Genomic DNA, 18464 nt, shown 5'->3' on the forward strand with positions numbered 1-18464 from the left:
ATGAGGTACTAAATAGTTACTAGGTGGCTATACCAATAAATTAACAGTTCAGTCTAACTACATCAAATCTGTGCAACTTGCAGTAAAGGTTTTCCAGTATAGTGGTTATATGTTAAGTAAGCATATTGAAATAGTTATTTCTCTAGAAAGCGATCTATTGAAATAGCTTTCCGCAACCTTGTTTTAATGGTTGGCAGTAGAACCAAGAGTCAACATGTAATTACCACTCTCTGCCAAAAGAGGGAGACACACACCAGTCCAGTGAAGACAGCATGTACATAAACAAGGAACCAGACAAAGAGATCCTTTGCACCTGAGAATTCAGTGGGAGTGGAACCAATGAGAATGCTCTTGAATAACTATTATCTAATTTACTGTGTATGGAACATCAGTCAATGACAAAGAATAGAATTAACATTTGAACCATTTGCATTATTATTATTTTTTATTTAAAGATCTATTCGTTTTTTTTATGTAATCTTTATTTAATTAGGCAAGTTAGTTAAGAACAAATTATTATTTCCAACGACGACCTACACCGGTCAAACCCAGACGATGCTGGGCCAATTGTGCGTCGCCCTATGGTACTCCCAATCACGGCCGGATGTGATACAGCCTGGATACGAGCCAGGGACTGTAGTGACGCCTCTTACATTGAGATGCAGTGCCTATATTCTGTGTCCAGAATATATAAACAAGGTATATGCCTTAAGTTTAAGATACCATACATTGTGCACAATCACTATAATGTTTAACATAGAGGCAATGGAACACATCTCTTTTGTTAATGTATCAAACTCTCCCCTCCTCCTCCTCCCTTCTGTCCGCCCCCATCCTCCTATGAGCCAGTCAGGAAGCACCTCCTATGTAATGTTATCAAATCAAATCAAATTTATTTATATAGCCCTTCGTACATCAGCTGATATCTCAAAGTGCTGTACAGAAACCCAGCCTAAAACCCCAAACAGCGAGCAATGCATGTGAAAGAAGCACGGTGGCTAGGAAAAACTCCCTAGGAAAAACTCCCTAGAAAGGCCAAAAACCTAGGAAGAAACCTAGAGAGGAACCAGGCTATGAGGGGTGGCCAGTGCTCTTCTGGCTGTGCCGGGTGGATATTATAACAGAACATAGTCAAGACATGGTCAAGATCATAAATGACCAGCATGGTCAAATAATAATAATCATAGTAGTTGTCGAGGGTGCAACAAGCACGTCCGGTGAACAGGTCAGGGTTCCATAGCCGCAGGCAGAACAGTTGAAACTGGAGCAGCAGCACGGCCAGGTGGACTGGGGACAGCAAGGAGTCATCATGCCAGGTAGTCCTCCGAGAGAAATGCATGTTAGGGCTCAGGTCCTCCGAGAGAAATGCATGTTATGTGTTGCTATGCACAGTTTTAATGTACCTGAATTACTCCACAAACAAAATTCGAAAAACAAAGTCATAAATCTTGCTCCTCCTCTTCCGCCTTCATCATCCTCTTCCTCCTCTTCCTCATTTTCCTTCTCCTCTTCCTCCTCCTCAGATCTTCATCTCGGTCAACTGCCTCAGCACAGACTTCTCCTCCCAGAAGGGTGTGAAAGGCCTGCCCCTGAACCTGCAGATAGACAGCTACAGCTACAACAACCGCAGCAACAAGCCCATCCACCGGGCCTTCTGCCAGATCAAGGTGTTCTGTGACAAGGGAGCTGAGAGGAAGATCAGAGACGAGGAGAAGAAGCAGTCCCGTAGGAAGGGCAAGGGCACCGACCTCAACACCAGTCTGGGATCATGTGAGCTCCCACTGAGCACAGAAACACACACACACACACATACACACACATACACACACACACACACACACACACACACACGCACACACACACACAGTCAGAGCATGTGTATATGCGCACATATTATGCTATATGTTTTGTGATCACACACACATCTTGCAATGATGCACATCAACAAGTCTCATTATTTGTCATTTTTGCCCCTCCATAGATGTGGACGTTAAAGTCCCTTTCCTCCAGAAGCGTAATGATGTCACAACCTTTAAGATGATGACTGACTTTGAGAACCAGCCGGTTCTCTTTATCCCTGACATCCACTTCTCCATCTTCCAGCGCCATGTGAGTACCTAGCCCCTAAACACTGATATGTGGACAGTTTAGCATTTTACCCTCTAAAGGTTAAGGTTAGGACTTGGGGAGGGTAAACTGATCCAAGATCTGCGTCGAAGGGTCAGCATTTTGGGCCAGGTCACGGAAGACAGGGTTATGCAGAGTACAGCTACCACATAAATCATGTTAATCAACGGTACCTGTGACATTCAAACTGATATAAAGACACAATTTGGTTTTCCTGGTATAGTGTAGTTGTGGTGATAAGGCTGTTATCAGATTCATTGGAACAAAATGATAAAATCCAACCCTTTTTTGAGTGCATTCCGCAAAAACGTTTAGAAAGAAAAATGTCCAGTGTTTTATCTATGTACACTACCATTGGAACACAGGAGTGATGGTTGTTGATAATGGGCCTCTGTATGCCTATGTAGATATTCCATTAAAATCAGCCGTTTCCAGCTACAATAGTCATTTACAACATTAACAATGTCTACACTGTATTTCTGATCAATGTGATGTTATTTTAATGGGCAAAAAAAAAAAACTTTAAAAAACAAGGACATTTCTAAGTGACCCCAAACTTTTGAACAGTAGTGTATATTTGCACAAGTGGACAACAACAGCCATGCATTTAGATAACATAGTAGTTATATCTATTAAGATAATATACAGTAGTTGGTGCAGATTCAATCATAAAAACCTTATCAAAGGGCATTTGAATGCAACTTCAACCAGCCTCTGACTACCAAAGAGTCCACTCCACTCTCTCCATGTCTCTTTCAGACTTCTAAAGAGCCACTCATTCTGGCAGTCCACTAACTACCAGGAGTTCTTTAGACAGTGGATATCCCCTAAGGCAATCTTACTTTAGGGTGTAGGGGCTTTTGCCTATTGTTAATAGATGAATTAGAGACCAAACCCTAGTGTTTGAAGTCTAAGCCCTGAACACCATTGATGTCCAGTGATTTTCTGGGGATCCGTAGTGCATTATTTTTTTATTTTTTTAAATTTTATTTCACCTTTATTTAACCAGGTAGGCAAGTTGAGAACAAGTTCTCATTTACAATTGCGACCTGGCCAAGATAAAGCAAAGCAGTTCGACAACATACAAAAACACAGAGTTACACATGGAGTAAAACAACATACAATCAATGATGCAGTAGAAAAAAAAATAAGACTATATACAATGTGAGCAAATGATGTGAGATAAGGGAGGTAAAGGCAAAAAAATGCCATGGTGGCAAAGTAAATAAAGTATAGCAAGAAAAACACTGGAATGGTAGATTTGTAGTTTGAAGAAAGTTCAAAGTTAAAATATAAATAATATGGTGCAAAGGAGCAAAATAAATAAAATAAATAAATACAGTAGGGGAAGAGGTAGTAGTTTGGGCTAAATTATAGATGGGCTATGTACAGGTGCAGTGATCTGTGAGCTGCTCTGACAGCTGGTGCTTAAAGCTAGTGAGGGAGATAAGTGTTTCCAGTTTCAGAGATTTTTGTAGTTCGTTCCAGTCATTGGCAGCAGAGAACTGGAAGGAGAGACGACCAAAGGAGGAGTTGGCTTTAGGGGTGACCAGGGAGATATACCTGCTGGAGCGCGTGCTACAGGTGGGTGCTGCTATGGTGACCAGTGAGCGGAGATAAGGGGGGACTTTACCTAGCAGGGTCTTGTAGATGACCTGGAGCCAATGTGTTTGGCGACGATTATGAAGAAAAGGCCAGCCAACGAGAGCGTACAGGTCGCAGTGGTGGGTAGTATATGGGGCTTTGGTGACAAAACGGATGGCACTGTGATAGACTGCATCCAGCTTGTTGAGTAGGGTATTGGAGGCTATTTTGTAAATGACATCGCCGAAGTCGAGGATTGGTAGGATGGTCAGTTTTACGAGGGTATGTTTGGCAGCATGAGTGAAGGATGCTTTGTTGCGAAATAGGAAGCCAATTCGAGATTTCACTTTGGATTGGAGATGATTGATGTGAGTCTGGAAGGAGAGTTTACAGTCTAACCAGACACCTAGGTATTTGTAGTTGTCCACAAATTCTAAGTTAGAACCGTCCAGAGAAGTGATGCTGGACAGGCGGGCAGGTGCAGGCAGCGATCAGTTGAAGAGCATGCATTTAGTTTTACTTGTGTTTAGGAGCAGTTGGAGACCACGGAAGGAGAGTTGAATGGCATTGAAGCTCGTCTGGAGGGTTGTTAACACAGTGTCCAAAGAAGGGCCAGAAGTGTACAGAATGGTGTCGTCTGCGTAGAGGTGGATCAGAGATTCACCAGCAGCAACAGCGACATAATTTATGTATACAGAGAAAAGAGTTGGCCCAAGAATTGAACCCTGTGGTACCCCCATAGAGACTGCCAGAGGTCCAGACAGTAGGCCCTCCGATTTGACACACTGAACTCTGTCAGAGAAGTAGTTGGTGAACCAGGCGACGCAATCGTTTGAGAAACCAAGGCTACTGAGTCTGCCGATGAGGATGTGGTGATTAACAGAGTCAAAAGCTTTGGCCAGGTCAATGAATACGGCAGCACAGTATTGTTTCTTATCGATGGCGGTTACGATGTCGTTTAGGACCTTGAGCGTGGCTGAGGTGCACCCATGACCAGCTCTGAAACCAGATTGCATAGCGGAGAGGGTGCGGTGGGATTCGAAATGGTCGGTAATCTGTTTGTTGACTTGGCTTTCGAAGACCTTGGAAAGGCAGGGTAGGATGGATATAGGTCTGTAGCAATTTGGGTCAAGAGTGTCACCTCCTTTGAAGAGGGGGATGACAGCAGCTGCTTTCCAATCTATGGGAATCTCAGACGACACGAAAGAGAGGTTGAACAGGCTAGTAATAGGGGTTGCAATAATTTCGGCAGATAATTTTAGAAAGAAAGGGTCCAGATTGTCTAGCCCAGCTGATTTGTAGGGGTCCAGATTTTGCAGCTCTTTCAGAACATCAGCTGAATGGATTTGGGAGAAGGAGAAATGGGGGAGGCTTGGGCGAGTAGCTGTGGGGGGTGCAGTGCTGTTGAATGCAGTAGGGGTAGTTAGGTGGAAAGCATGGCCAGCTGTAGAAAAATGCTTATTGAAATTCTCAATTATAGTGGGCTTATCGGTGGTGACAGAGTTTCCTATCCTCAGTGCAGTGGGCAGTTGGGAGGAGGTGTTCTTATTCTCCATGGACTTTACAATGTCCCAGAACTTTTTAGAGTTGGAGTTGCACGAAGCAAATTTCTGTTTGAAAAAGCTAGCCTTGGCGTTTCTAACTGCCTGTGTGTATTGGTTTCTAACTTCCCTAAAAAGTTGCATATCGCGGGGGCAGTTCGATGCTAATGCAGAACGCCACAGGATATTTTTGTGTTGGTTAAGGGCAGTCAGGTCTGGGGAGAACCAAGGGCTATATCTGTTCCTGGTTCTACATTTCTTGAAATGGGCATGCTTATTTAAGATGGAGAGGAAGGCATTTAAAAAAAATAACCAGGCATCCTCTACTGACGGGATGAGGTCAATATCCTTCCAGGATACCAGGGCCAGGTCGATTAGAAAGGCTTGCTCGTTGAAATGTTTCAGGGAGCGTTTGACAGTGATGAGTGGAGGTCGTTTGACCGCTGACCCATTACGGGTGCAGGCAATGAGGCAGTGATCGCTGAGATCTTGGTTGAAAACAGCAGAGGTGTATTTAGAGGGCACGTTGGTTAGGATGATATCTATGAGGGTGCCAGTGTTTGCGGCTTTGGGGTTGTACCTGGTGGGTTCATTAATAATTTGTGTGAGATTGAGGGCATCAAGCTTGGATTGTAGGATGGCTGGGGTGTTAAGCATGTCCCAGTTTAGGTCACCTAGTAGCACGAGCTCTGAAGATAGATGGGGGGCAATCAGTGGGGATCAGAGTTAAGAAATTTCAGAAATGTTCCCAGAAATTCCCAGGTTTTCCAGAAATCCTGGTTGAAATGACAGAATAGTTTATTTTGGAATTCTACATAGGGGGATGTGCTATGTCTATGCCATGTTATGACCCTGTATAGCCCGCCCAGCACTCCTCATGAGTCATTCCTCTCCAGCTGGTGGGGCCAGGTGACGGGTCATTCCTCTCCAGCTGGTTTGGCCAGGTGTCGGGTCATTCCTCTCCAGCTGGTTTGGCCAGGTGTCGGGTCATTCCTCTCCAGCTGGTGGGGCCAGGTGACGGGTCATTCCTCTCCAGCTGGTGGGGCCAGGTGACGGGTCATTCCTCTCCAGCTGGTTGGGCCAGGTGACGGTTCATTCCTCTCCAGCTGGTTGGGCCAGGTGACAGGTCATTCCTCTCCAGCTGGTTGGGCCAGGTAACGGGTCATTCCTCTCCAGCTGGTTGGGCCAGGTGACGGGTCATTCCTCTCCAGCTGGTGGGGCCAGGTGACGGGTCATTCCTCTCCAGCTGGTTGGGCCAGGTGACGGGTCATTCCTCTCCAGCTGGTTGGGCCAGGTAACCTGGTTTGGCCAGGTGTCGGGTCATTCCTCTCCAGCTGGTTTGGCCAGGTGTCGGGTCATTCCTCTCCAGCTGGTTGGGCCAGGTGACGGGTCATTCATCTCCAGCTGGTTGGGCCAGGTGCAGGGTCATTCCTCTCCAGCTGGTTGGCCAGGTGACGGGTCATTCCTCTCCAGCTGGTTGGGCCAGGTGACGGGTCATTCCTCTCCAGCTGGTTGGGCCAGTCACCGCTCGCAAAGTGGTGTTCTCTGGGATGTATATATGATCACCGTGGACAAGCAGCTCTTTCTGTTTTTAAGACCTATTAGAGAGAACGGACTAGTCGACTGGTGCCTGGCCAATGTCATTGTCACTATGAGATCAGCGGGTTTGTCCCAAATGGCACCCTATTTACTATGTAGTGCATTTACACTACTGTTGACCATAGCCCTATGGGCCTTGGTCAAAATTAGTGTATCTATAGTGCACTACTTTTGACTAGGGCCAGGAAGTAGTGCACTATATAGGGTGCCATTTCAAACACAACCGTATAGTTTGTTATGATTTATTTAACCTTTATTTAACTAGGCAAGTCAGTTCAGAACACATTCTTATTTACAATGACGGCCTACCGGGGACAAGGTGCAGGTCAAGGTGACTAAAACATACAGTGTAGACCTGCCAATTGGCCAGGATACTGTATTCATGTAATATCATGGGATCAGGGGTTGGTTATATAACCTGGGAGGTTCCAGTGCCATCTGATAGGTGGAGATGGCCTTGAGAGAGTTCCCAAGGTTTCTAGGTGTGCGAGTCAAATTATCTTACATGGTGCTTCAACAAATCCAAACATGTTTGGAATCACTCTCATGTGCGTGTATATCTCATCATTTCAATATCATTAATTATGGAAGCCCAGTGGTTTCTTAATACGGCACCTAATGCAGTATGTCTAGAGTAGACTGCACCTGTTGCACTTGTGACTTGGCTTGATGCAGGGACAGGAGACAGAGGGGAGTGTAGTGCTGTCTGTCTACGTGTGGTATGTCAGGTCTCTCTCTCCATTCCCCAACAACACACCTCTTCCTGGCACTAGCAGTGCTCCTAGCCACCCCTGGACTCTGAACCCTCCTTGGCTTAGCAGTGTGATATCACATGGCCCTCAGGGTGCTTGCAGGAAGCCTAGAGTGAACCATTTTCACTTGACTTGTAAAATGGGCAGACAGTTGTTTTGATTAATCCCTGTGGCTCTGTAGAAAGTGAACTTTGACTGCCCCCTGTTGGCCACAGTGGCACCAGGGTCCGTTCATGAGGTTTGCGTATTTGAAAATATTATTGAAACAGAAATGAACATGAGTGTTTCACATTGGACAAGTCCAGGTAGTCCCTCCCTGTTTCAGTCCGTTTGGGTGCATAATGAACATGACCCAGCTGAGCTCACTGAGTTCTCTGGTTTCCGGCCACATGGCGTTGCTGACCCGCAGGGTGGACTGAGCTGAAAATAAACCTTTGCTGTTTACCATTCTGATCCAGCCTGGAAGGAAAGCATTTATTTTGATACACGATTGGTATAAAATGGCAACCCAGTAAATCTCTAGCACTCCTATCAGTTAGTGATTAGCAGGGGGACTTGGTTTCCTCTGAGAATTTACAACACACGACTGCACTCTGTTACTTGGGAATGTGTTTAGTATTGATGAGACAATCAATGAAGGTACGGAAACCAGGTTAGAAGGCAAGTGGGCCAATTAAATGTATCCTTCTATCCAGGTTGCAGTTATCTTATGCTGTAAGAATGGCCTTTAGGATTTATGAACTGAAAGTGTTACTCAAAATATTCTGAACTGCATATTACAGCAATACATTAAAGCATGCTCTCATGTTGAGGGGAAAATATTTAAATCATATCCAAAACACTGTCATCAGTTTTGATTCAAGAGGTCCCTTAGGATTGTTGACACGGCCCACAAAGTTCAATAGACCTGTTCCATATTAGATCAAATGACCTCTTTCATATGTATGACTGTGTTTTTTCACCCTTGACCCATATCATTCCCTCCCCTCATTCACTGTTCTCTTTCTTTCTCCCTCTTCTCCCTCTTTCTCCCTCTTCTCTCTCTTTCTCCCTCTATTCTCTCCCTTTCTCCATGCAGCCCTTCTCACAAGAAGATGGAGAGGAAAGGTGAGTTCCTGGAAACATTGACTTCACGCTAATTAGTTTTATTGGACAAGTAGGTGGAAAAGGGCTGGAGTAAATAAAGTATGGCCACTCATATGGTTGCTGTTGTACCGAGACAACCTTTAGCTCTTCCAGTTTCCACCTTTAGCTCTTCCAGTTTCCACCTTTAGCTCTTCCAGTTTCCACCTTTAGCTCTTCCAGTTTCCACCTTTAGCTCTTCCAGTTTCCACCTTTAGCTCTTCCAGTTTCCACCTTTAGCTCTTCCAGTTTCCACCTTTAGCTCTTTCAGTTTCCACCTTTAGCTCTTCCAGTTTCCACCTTTAGCTCTTCCAGTTTCCACCTTTAGTTCTTCCAGTGTCAACCTTTAGCTCTTCCAGTTTCCACCTTTAGCTCTTCCAGTTTCCACCTTTAGCTCTTCCAGTTTCCACCTTTAGTTCTTCCAGTTTCCACCTTTAGCTCTTCCAGTTTCCACCATTAGTTCTTCCAGTGTCAACCTTTAGCTCTTCCAGTTTCCACCTTTAGCTCTTCCAGTTTCCACCTTTAGCGCTTCCAGTTTCCACCTTTAGCTCTTCCAGTTTCCACCTTTAGCTCTTCCAGTTTCAATCTTTAGCTCTTCCAGTTTCCACCTTTAGCTCTTCCAGTTTCAATCTTTAGCTCTTCCAGTTTCCACCTTTAGTTCTTCCAGTTTCCACCTTTAGCTCTTCCAGTTTCCACCATTAGTTCTTCCAGTGTCAACCTTTAGCTCTTCCAGTTTCCACCTTTAGCTCTTCCAGTTTCCACCTTTAGCTCTTCCAGTGTCCACCTTTAGCTCTTCCAGTTTCCACCTTCAGCTCTTCCAGTTTCCACCTTCAGCTCTTCCAGTTTCCACCTTTAGCTCTTCCAGTTTCAACCTTTAGCTCTTCCAGTTTCAACCTTTAGCTCTTCCAGTTTCAACCTTTAGCTCTTCCAGTGTCAACATTTAGCTCTTCCAGTTTCCACCTTTAGCTCTTCCAGTTTCAACCTTTAGCTCTTCCAGTTTCCACCTTTAGCTCTTCCAGTTTCCACCTTTAGCTCTTCCAGTTTCCACCTTTAGCTCTTCCAGTTTCCACCTTTAGCTCTTCCAGTTTCCACCTTTAGCTCTTCCAGTTTCCACCTTTAGCTCTTCCAGTTTCCACCTTTAGCTCTTCCAGTTTCAACCTTTAGCTCCTCCAGTTTCAACTTTTAGCTCTTCCAGTTTCAACCTTTAGCTCCACCAGTGAAAACCCCCTGTTTCACGTGAAGAGTCTAAACTTCTAAGAAAGACCCTGAGAGTTGTTTGTGACATGGTCTATTATGTAGTTGTTACGGTTGTTAGGGTGGTTGTTAGGGTTGTTAGGGTTGTTAGGGGGGTTGTTAGGGTGGTTGTTAGGGTTGTTAGGGCATTAACTGGAGTGTGTGTGTGTGTGTGTGTGTGTGTGTGTGTGTGTGTGTGTGTGTGTGTGTGTGTGTGTGTGTGTGTGTGTGTGTGTGTGTGTGTGTGTGTGTGTGTGTGTGTGTGTGTGTGTGTGTGTGTGTATGCATACGTGAGTGAGTGTGAGTGTATGTGTGTGTGTGCATAAGCGCTCTAAACCAAACTGTCGTGTGTGTCCATTGCAGTTCGGGCATGAAGAGATCGCTCTACGCCGAGGATGAGTTTGGTTCACCTTCCAATAAGCTGGCCAGAATGGACAAGCCCAAGAAAGGTATGACGTGTGTGTGTGCCCGCCCACCAATGTATACACTACTGATAAGGTCACTGTCTACCACGAAACCAGAGAGAGGGCTAGGTAAGAAGAGGGAGGAGTGTGTGTGTTATGGCTTGCCTTGAAGGATACCAACACCCCACCACACACACACACCTTACCCATATCTGTAAGGCACGTGATTCCTTATTTACCCAGCCCCTGAAAACAGTATTTCTGTTCAATTCATTACAAATACGTATTTCAACTAACTTTGACTGTTTTGTAATTTGTATTTCATTTGCCTGTTACAATCCATGTAACAAGACACTTTCGAGAGTTGTAATTTTTGTTTTCAAAATACTTTTCTATACCATTTTTTTATGGTGGTTCACAATTTTGTAGCCCCCTTTTAGCCTGCATTGTTGTCAGAAGTCTGATTGTACTATAGTGTTATAAGAGGCTCTGATAAATGACCTAAATGTAAATGTCAAAATGAACACTTCCAAAGCATGCTGAGTATTATTCTAAAGCACTCCGACTCCGAAACTAGGTCAATAAAAAACCCAGTGTGCTTTGCAGTTGATCATTTACATTTTGGTCATTTAGAGACGCTCTTATGCATTCAACTAGGGTAGATAGAAAAAACATATCACAGTCATAGCAAGTAAAACGTTTCAGCAACCATTACTGAGAATGTTGTTGTTAAGGGGGTTAATTGCCAATGTATTTTTTGATTTTTTGATACAATTTAGCCAGTAGTTCTGAAAGTAGCGCCCTTGTGCCAAAAGTGTCCCTGAAAATTGCACATACAGTGAGCTCCAAAAGTATTGGGAGAGTGAGCAATTTATTTTTGTTTTGGCTCTGTACTCCAGCACTTTGGATTTGAAATCATACAATGATTATGAAGTTAAAGTGCATAGTGTCATCTTTAATTTGATGGCATTTTCATCCATATCGGGTGAACCGTTTAGAAATTACAGCACTTTCTGTACATAATCCCCCCATTTTAGAGGACCAAAAGTATTGGGACAAATTGACTTTTGTGTATTAAAGTAGTCAAAAGTGTAGTATTTAGTCCCATATTCATAGCACGCAATGCTTACATCAAACTTGTGACTTAACAAACTTTGTTGGATGCATTTGCTGTTTGTTTTGGTTGTGTTTCAGAGTATTTTGTAATAAATAACCTATAACTTCCGTTCTCAAAGCATTAATGAAACCTCTCAGGAAAACTTTCAAGGAACCAGAGCAAAACGCTCTCAGAACCTTCATGCAACCTAAAGATAAACGTTCCTAGAACAGGCAACATTTTCACTTCTGTTTTCAGAACATTTAAAAAATGTTACGTTTTACTGGTCAGGAAACGTATGGCTTCGTTCCCACAACCAATGTCAAACCAACAACAAACTATCTCAACCAAATCAAATTCTATTTGTTACATGTGCCGAATAGAACAGGTGTAGACTTTACCATGAAATGCTTACTTACTAGCCCTTTTTTTGCAAAACATAAAAAAGGAAATAGAAATAAAATAACAATGAGACTATACACAAGGAGTACCGGTACCAAGTCAATGTGGGTACGAGGTAGTTGAGGTAATTGCGGTAGTATGTACATGTATACTGAAGAAAAATATAAACGCAACATGTAAAGTGTTGGTCCCATGTGTCATGAGCTGAAATAAAAGATCCCAGAAATGTTCCATTTGCACAAATTTGTTTACATCTCTGTTAATGAGCATTTCTCCTTTGCCCAGATAATCCATCCATCTGACATGTGTGGCATATCAAGAAACTGATTAAATAGCATGATCATTACACAGGTGCACGTTGTACAGGGGACAACAAACGGCCATTCTAAAATGTGCAGTTTTGTCACACAACACAATGCCACAGATGTCTCTGTTTTGAGGGAGCATGCAACTGGCATGCTGACTACAGGATTGTCCACCAGAGCAGTTTCCAGAGAATTTGATGTTGTTTTCTCTACCATAAGCCGCCTCAACTTAATTTTAGAGAATTTGGCTGTACAATATTTTTTTTATGTAACCTTTATTTAACTAGGCAAGTCAGTTAAGAACAAATTATTATTTACAATGACGGCCTACACCAAACCCAGACGATGCTGGGCCAATTGTGCGCTGTCCTATGGGACTCCCAATCACAGCCGGTTGTGATACAGCCTGGCTCGAACCAGGGTGTCTGTAGTGATGTCAGAAACCATCTCAGGAAAGCACATCTCCATTCTCGTCGACCTCACCAGGGTCTTGACCTGACTGCAGTTCGGCGTCGTAACCAACTTCAGTGGGCAAATGCTCACCTTCCATGGCCACTGGCACGCTGTAGAAGGATGAATCCACTGTACCCGGTAGATGCCAGACCACATGTATGGCATCGTGTGGGCGAGCAGTTTGCTGATGTCAACGTTGTGAACAGATTGCCCCATGGTGGCAGTGGGGTTATGGTATGGGCAGGCATAAGCTATGAACACAATTTCATTTTATAGATGGCAATTTGAATGTTGACATGCTCTGGATCGACGTGTACGACAGCGTTCCAGTTCCCGCCAATAACCAACAACTTCGCACAGCCATTGAAGAGGAGTGGGACAACATTCCATAGGCCACAATCAACAGCCTGATCAACTCTATGCAAAGGAGATGTCTCGCTGCATGAAGCAAATGGTGTTCACACCAGATACTGACTGTTTTTCTGTTCCAATCCCCTTGGGTATCTGTGATCAACAGACGCATATCTGTATTCCCATGTGAAATCAATAGATTAGGGCCTAATGAATTTAATTCAATTGACTGATTTTCTTTATAAACTGTAGCCTAGTGGTTAAGAACGTTGGGTCAGTAACTGAAAGGTTACTTGTTTGAATCCTGGAGCCGACTAGGTGGAAAAATCTGACCATGTACCCTTGAGCAAGGCACTTAACCCTAATTGTGTGTGTGTGTGTGTGTGTGTGTGTGTGTGTGTGTGTGTGTGTGTGTGTGTGTGTGTGTGTGTGTGTGTGTGTGTGTGTGTGTGTGTGTGTGTGTGTGTGTGTGTGTGTGTGTGTGTGTGTGTGTGTGTGTGTTATTGGCCACTTGAGACTGGGACATAGTGAGATGCTCAGATGTCCAAACCCACATCAAGGGCTTCACCACTGTTAGCTTCAGCAGAAAAGATATCTGACTTTGCCAAGTTAATGTGTTGTGTGATTCAGGGTGTGTGTCCTGCTATGACCATTTCAGTGTGTGAGTCCATTTCTGTTTGTTGAGTGTGTGTGATAGATCAATATTTCTCAAAGCATAGCCTCCTCTCTCCTGTGTAGTTCTGCTGTACGTGCGGAGGGAGACAGAGGAGGTGTTTGACGCGGTCATGCTGAAGAACCCAACAATAAACGGGCTGGTGGAAGCAGTAAGTTCTTACTCAATATGAACAGGAAATGAACACTGCCAGACATACGGTGTCCGTTATGGGAGGCTGGTCACATTGCATCACTCCAGTGACACGGTGGGTGGCACTGTTTGTGACACGGCCCACTCTGCCACACAGACTCCTCTATCCTGCAATTACCCATGTCCACTATCTGTCTCTCTCAGCTTGATCCTATTTCAACTCAGCATGAGAGAGAGGGAGAGCTATGACCTCAACTCTTTCCTCAAAATGAAATAGAGGGACAGACTGAGAGAGCGAGAGAGAATGAGAAAGGAGGACAGAGGCTTAACTGTGTGTAGGGTCTCCACATAGTCATTCAGCCTTCCCGTCATGTGGGGGTGCTGTGGTTCTGATCAGGGGGGTCTGTCTGGCTGGCGTAGTGCACTAAGACAAAGGGGACAGAGGACATCCTTCAGCAGGGGACAGCAGGGGCTGTGGGGAAACTAGACATGGGTCTCCAACTCCCTCCGCAACAGGCCAAATGAGTCGTGACAGGACTGGACCTGGCCTCTCAACAGGCCAAATGAGTCGTGACAGGACTGGACCTGGCCTCTCAACAGGCCAAATGAGTCGTGACAGGACTGGACCTGGCCTCTCAACAGGCCAAATGAGTCGTGACAGGACTGGACCTGGCCTCTCAACAGGCCAAATGAGTCGTGACAGGACTGGACCTGGCCTCTCAACAGGCCAAATGAGTCGTGACAGGACTGGACCTGGCCTCTCAACAGGCCAAATGAGTCGTGACAGGACTGGACCTGGCCTCTCAACAGGCCAAATGAGTCGTGACAGGACTGGACCTGGCCTCTCAACAGGCCAAATGAGTCGTGACAGGACTGGACCTGGCCTCTCAACAGGCCAAATGAGTCGTGACAGGACTGGACCTGGCCTCTTCGTTTCTCTGGGAGGGAAGGGTGGACAGCTGGGGAGGAAATGTGGACAGCTGGGGAGGAAATATGGACAGCTGGGGAGGAAGTGTGGACAGCTGGGGAGGAAATGTAGACAGCTGGGGAGGGAAGTGTGGACAGCTGGGGAGGGAAGTGTGGACAGCTGGGGAGGGAAGTGTGGACAGCTGGGGAGGACATGTGGACAGCTGTCCACATGTCCTCCCCAGCTGTCCACACTTCCCTCCCCAGCTGTCCACACTTCCCTCCCCAGCTGTCCACACTTCCCTCCCCAGCTGTCTACATTTCCTCCCCAGCTGTCCACACTTCCTCCCCAGCTGTCCATATTTCCTCCCCAGCTGTCCACATTTCCTGTGGACAGCTGGACAGCTGGGGAGGAAGTGTGGACAGCTGGGGAGGAAGTGTGGACAGCTGGGGAGGGAAATGTGGACAGCTGGGGAGGAAGTGTGGACAGCTGGGGAGGAAGTGTGGACAGCTGGGGAGGGAAGTGTGGACAGCTGGGGGGGAAGTGTGGACAGCTGGGGAGGAAATGTGGACAGCTGGGGAGGAAGTGTGGACAGCTGGGGAGGGAAGTGTGGACAGCTGGGGAAGAAATGTGGACAGCTGGGGAGGAAATGTGGGCAAAGATACCACACATCTCTCTTTTCTTTAATATCTGCCATTTGACCTGAGTAATTTTTAGAGTGGTGTATTGTATATTTCATTTCCATTCTCTTCTTTCAAAAGAGAGACTACTGTATTACAAGCCTTTGTTGCTCCGCTTCTTCTAGATATCCGAGAAATACAACGTGCCGCTCCAGAAAGTGGGGAAAGTCTACAAGAAATGCAAGAAAGGGTAAGTTGTTCTCATCAATGGTAAATCTATTTACCATGATTTAAGAATTCTACAACAATTAAAAGTTATATTTGTGAAGAATCAGGCCTTTTATGTATTTGTACACAACATAAGACCATAGAAATGTAATGATTCGATTCTATTACTATGATACTGACATTTCTATCTGTCCTTCTGTTAGGATTCTAGTCAACATGGATGACAACATCATCAAACACTATTCCAACGAAGACACCTTCCAGATCTCTATGGAGGAGCTAGGGGGCATTTATAAACTCACCCTGACTGAAATCTGATTGGCCCAAAGGGAGGGGTGGGGAGTGATTGACACTATCACCGCTCAGTCCGCAAAGAGTGTGGCGATAGGGCAGCTTGTAAAGTTGTTGTAAATGTAAAGACTCTTAGTTTACAGATACACATGGCATTGGCCCAGGCACCAAAAATGGACAGAATGTCTCAGACATTAGCCGTATCTACAGTCCACTAGCCTGGTCCCAGATCTGTTGTTAGGCTTGCCAATGATCATTGCAGTTTCGAGACAGCATAGACAGATCTGGGACCAGGCTTAAACTGTCCACCTATCTGAGAGTCCATGTTCTTCTTTATTTGTGATGTCACTAATCCAAGTTACAAAGCCACTGATCTTATGCCATGATGACATTGTGTTGATGGCTTGATGTAGACTTTTCATACACTTTTGATACTTTTGTATTTAAGAATTGAGTCTGACAAGAAGCCCTCTTAGCTATGTCTTATAGGTATGCTGAGGCCATTTGAGAATCTTTGTTTATTTGTGTGGCGTGTCTCTCAGTATCTTTGCGTTGTACATGGTATAAGTGAAAGCATCAGTCTAATAGTGTATTGCTTTTGGTATTAGCATCATAGTGATCTGGAGATGTATGCAATCATTTAACCTGGTCCTCAATCTGTTTGGTCTGTCTTGCCAGTTCATGTGGGGATTGTCAAGCCAAACAAGACAAGACAGTGAAAACACAACTGGGACCAGGCTAGCTATCCTTATGCCTCAGGCTGCATTCTATCTGCCCCCTTGGAAAGGGTTGTCACTAGTTACCACAGCCACAAAGTCAAAATTGGCTATATTGTAAAAATGTATGAAAACAAAAATGCAGCTTTTTGGTCTTAATTTAAGGTTAGGTTTAGGAATAAGGTTAGCAGTGTGGTTAAGGTTAGGGTTAAGGTTAAGGTTCGGGTAAGGTTTAAAATCAGATTTTAAAGAAAGATAATAGAAATAGGCGGGGATTAGCCATAACTATGACTATGTGGCTGTGGTAACTAGTGATGACCTTCGGAAAGCCATAGTACTGAAGACAGATCTTAATCTATTAAATTAGGATATCTATTAGGATATCTATTAGGATATCTAGTAGGATATTTCACACACAAGGTGAGTGCAAACGCGTATTGTAAATAGAGAGGATGGATTGGCCTCGTTGGCTTACTCACTGTATTGATACTAAACATCCTGGCAGTATTTAGTATGTATGTAATGTACACGCTACCACAGTCTGGCAGTTAGTATGATATAATCTGTTTGTTGCTACTGTATGTGTGTTTTGAGAATGAGCATGTAATGTATGTGTGTGTCATATGGATTCTGAATAGAATGGAGAGCAGACATTTTCCCTCATACTGCTTTAGCATATGGCCTCTTCATAAGTATTACATGTCAAAACATTATAATAAGATAAAAGTGTATCAACCCTTCTGTCACTCAGCTATGGTTTGAATAGGATTCAGACCACAGGAGGCTGCTGAGGGGAGGACGGCTCGTAATAATGGCCAGAACAGAGCAAATGGAATGGCATCGAACAACTGGAAACCACGTTTAATGTATTTGATACCATTCCACTGATTCCGCTCCAGTCATTACCACGAGCTTGTTCTCCCCAGTTAAGGTGCCACCAACCTCCTGTGATTGACTATTAGTCTATTAGTACAAAGGAAGTGCAATAAGTCAGTGATTGAAGCTCAAACACATTCAGATGGACAGATTTTCCCTTTCTTTTCATACACATATCCGACACAGTAATAGTGTGATAACATGACATTTGTGCCCATTTGAAAATGTGGGGGACATTTTTTTTCCTTGTGTACCAACGCAGTTCCTCTTTGCACCAGAGTAACAAAGTGATGCTCCAGCGCTTATGTATAATTTCAGCCAGTAGTTTTAAAAGTAGTGCTCACGAGCAAAAACCTGTTCCCGGATATTGTCGACTATGTTATCCATTTCGTATGATAAGTTACGTCCTGCAAAAAAAAAAATGCTTTAAAATGTTTTTTCCGTATGATATGTTAAGTGCTTAATATCCCAGACTGCATCTTTAATGTCTATATATTTATTATGAGAATGGGAAATAGGGTATTTTTTACCATATACACTGAACAAAAATATAAATGCAACATGCAAAGTATTGGTTTTCATGAGCTGAAATAAAAGATCCCAGATATTTTCCATACGCACAAAAAGCTTATTTCTCTAAAATGTTTTGCACAAATTTGTTTACATCCCTGTGAGTGAGCATTTCTCTTTTGCCAAGATAATCCATCCACCTGACAGGTGTGGCATATGAAGGAGCTGATTAAACAGCATGATCATTACACAGGTGCACCTTGGGCTGGGGACAAGTAAAGGCCACTCTAAAATGTGCAGTTTTATCACATAATAAAATACCACAGATGTCTCAAGTTTTGAGGGAGCGTGCAATTGGCATGCTGACTGCAAGAATGTCCACCAGAGCTGTTGCCAGATAATTGAATGTTCATTTCTCTACCATAAGACGCCTCCAATGTAATTTTAGAGAATTTGGCAGGACGCCAAACAGGCCTCACAACCGCAGACCACATGTATGGCGTTGTGTGGGAGAGCGGTTTGCTAATGTCAACGTTGTGAAC

General features: G+C 44.3%; 1 protein-coding gene across 1 annotated transcript in view; it reads left to right on the plus strand.

Moving 5' to 3' along the window:
* Positions 1–18024, plus strand: part of LOC106567073 (grainyhead-like protein 1 homolog) — a 30552-nt gene extending 12528 nt beyond the window's left edge. The window contains exons 9-15 of the mRNA XM_014135981.3: positions 1524–1770; positions 1982–2109; positions 8682–8710; positions 10322–10407; positions 13708–13793; positions 15487–15551; positions 15733–18024. Of these exons, the coding sequence (XP_013991456.1) occupies positions 1524–1770; positions 1982–2109; positions 8682–8710; positions 10322–10407; positions 13708–13793; positions 15487–15551; positions 15733–15847 (756 nt within the window). The 3' untranslated portion in view covers positions 15848–18024. The remainder of the gene's footprint in view (positions 1–1523; positions 1771–1981; positions 2110–8681; positions 8711–10321; positions 10408–13707; positions 13794–15486; positions 15552–15732) is intronic.
* The last annotated feature ends 440 nt before the right edge of the window (positions 18025–18464 follow it).

This window comes from Salmo salar, chromosome 01 (assembly GCF_965601325.2).
Source record: "Salmo salar chromosome 01, fSalSal1, whole genome shotgun sequence".
NCBI classification, from domain to species: Eukaryota; Metazoa; Chordata; class Actinopteri; order Salmoniformes; family Salmonidae; genus Salmo; species Salmo salar.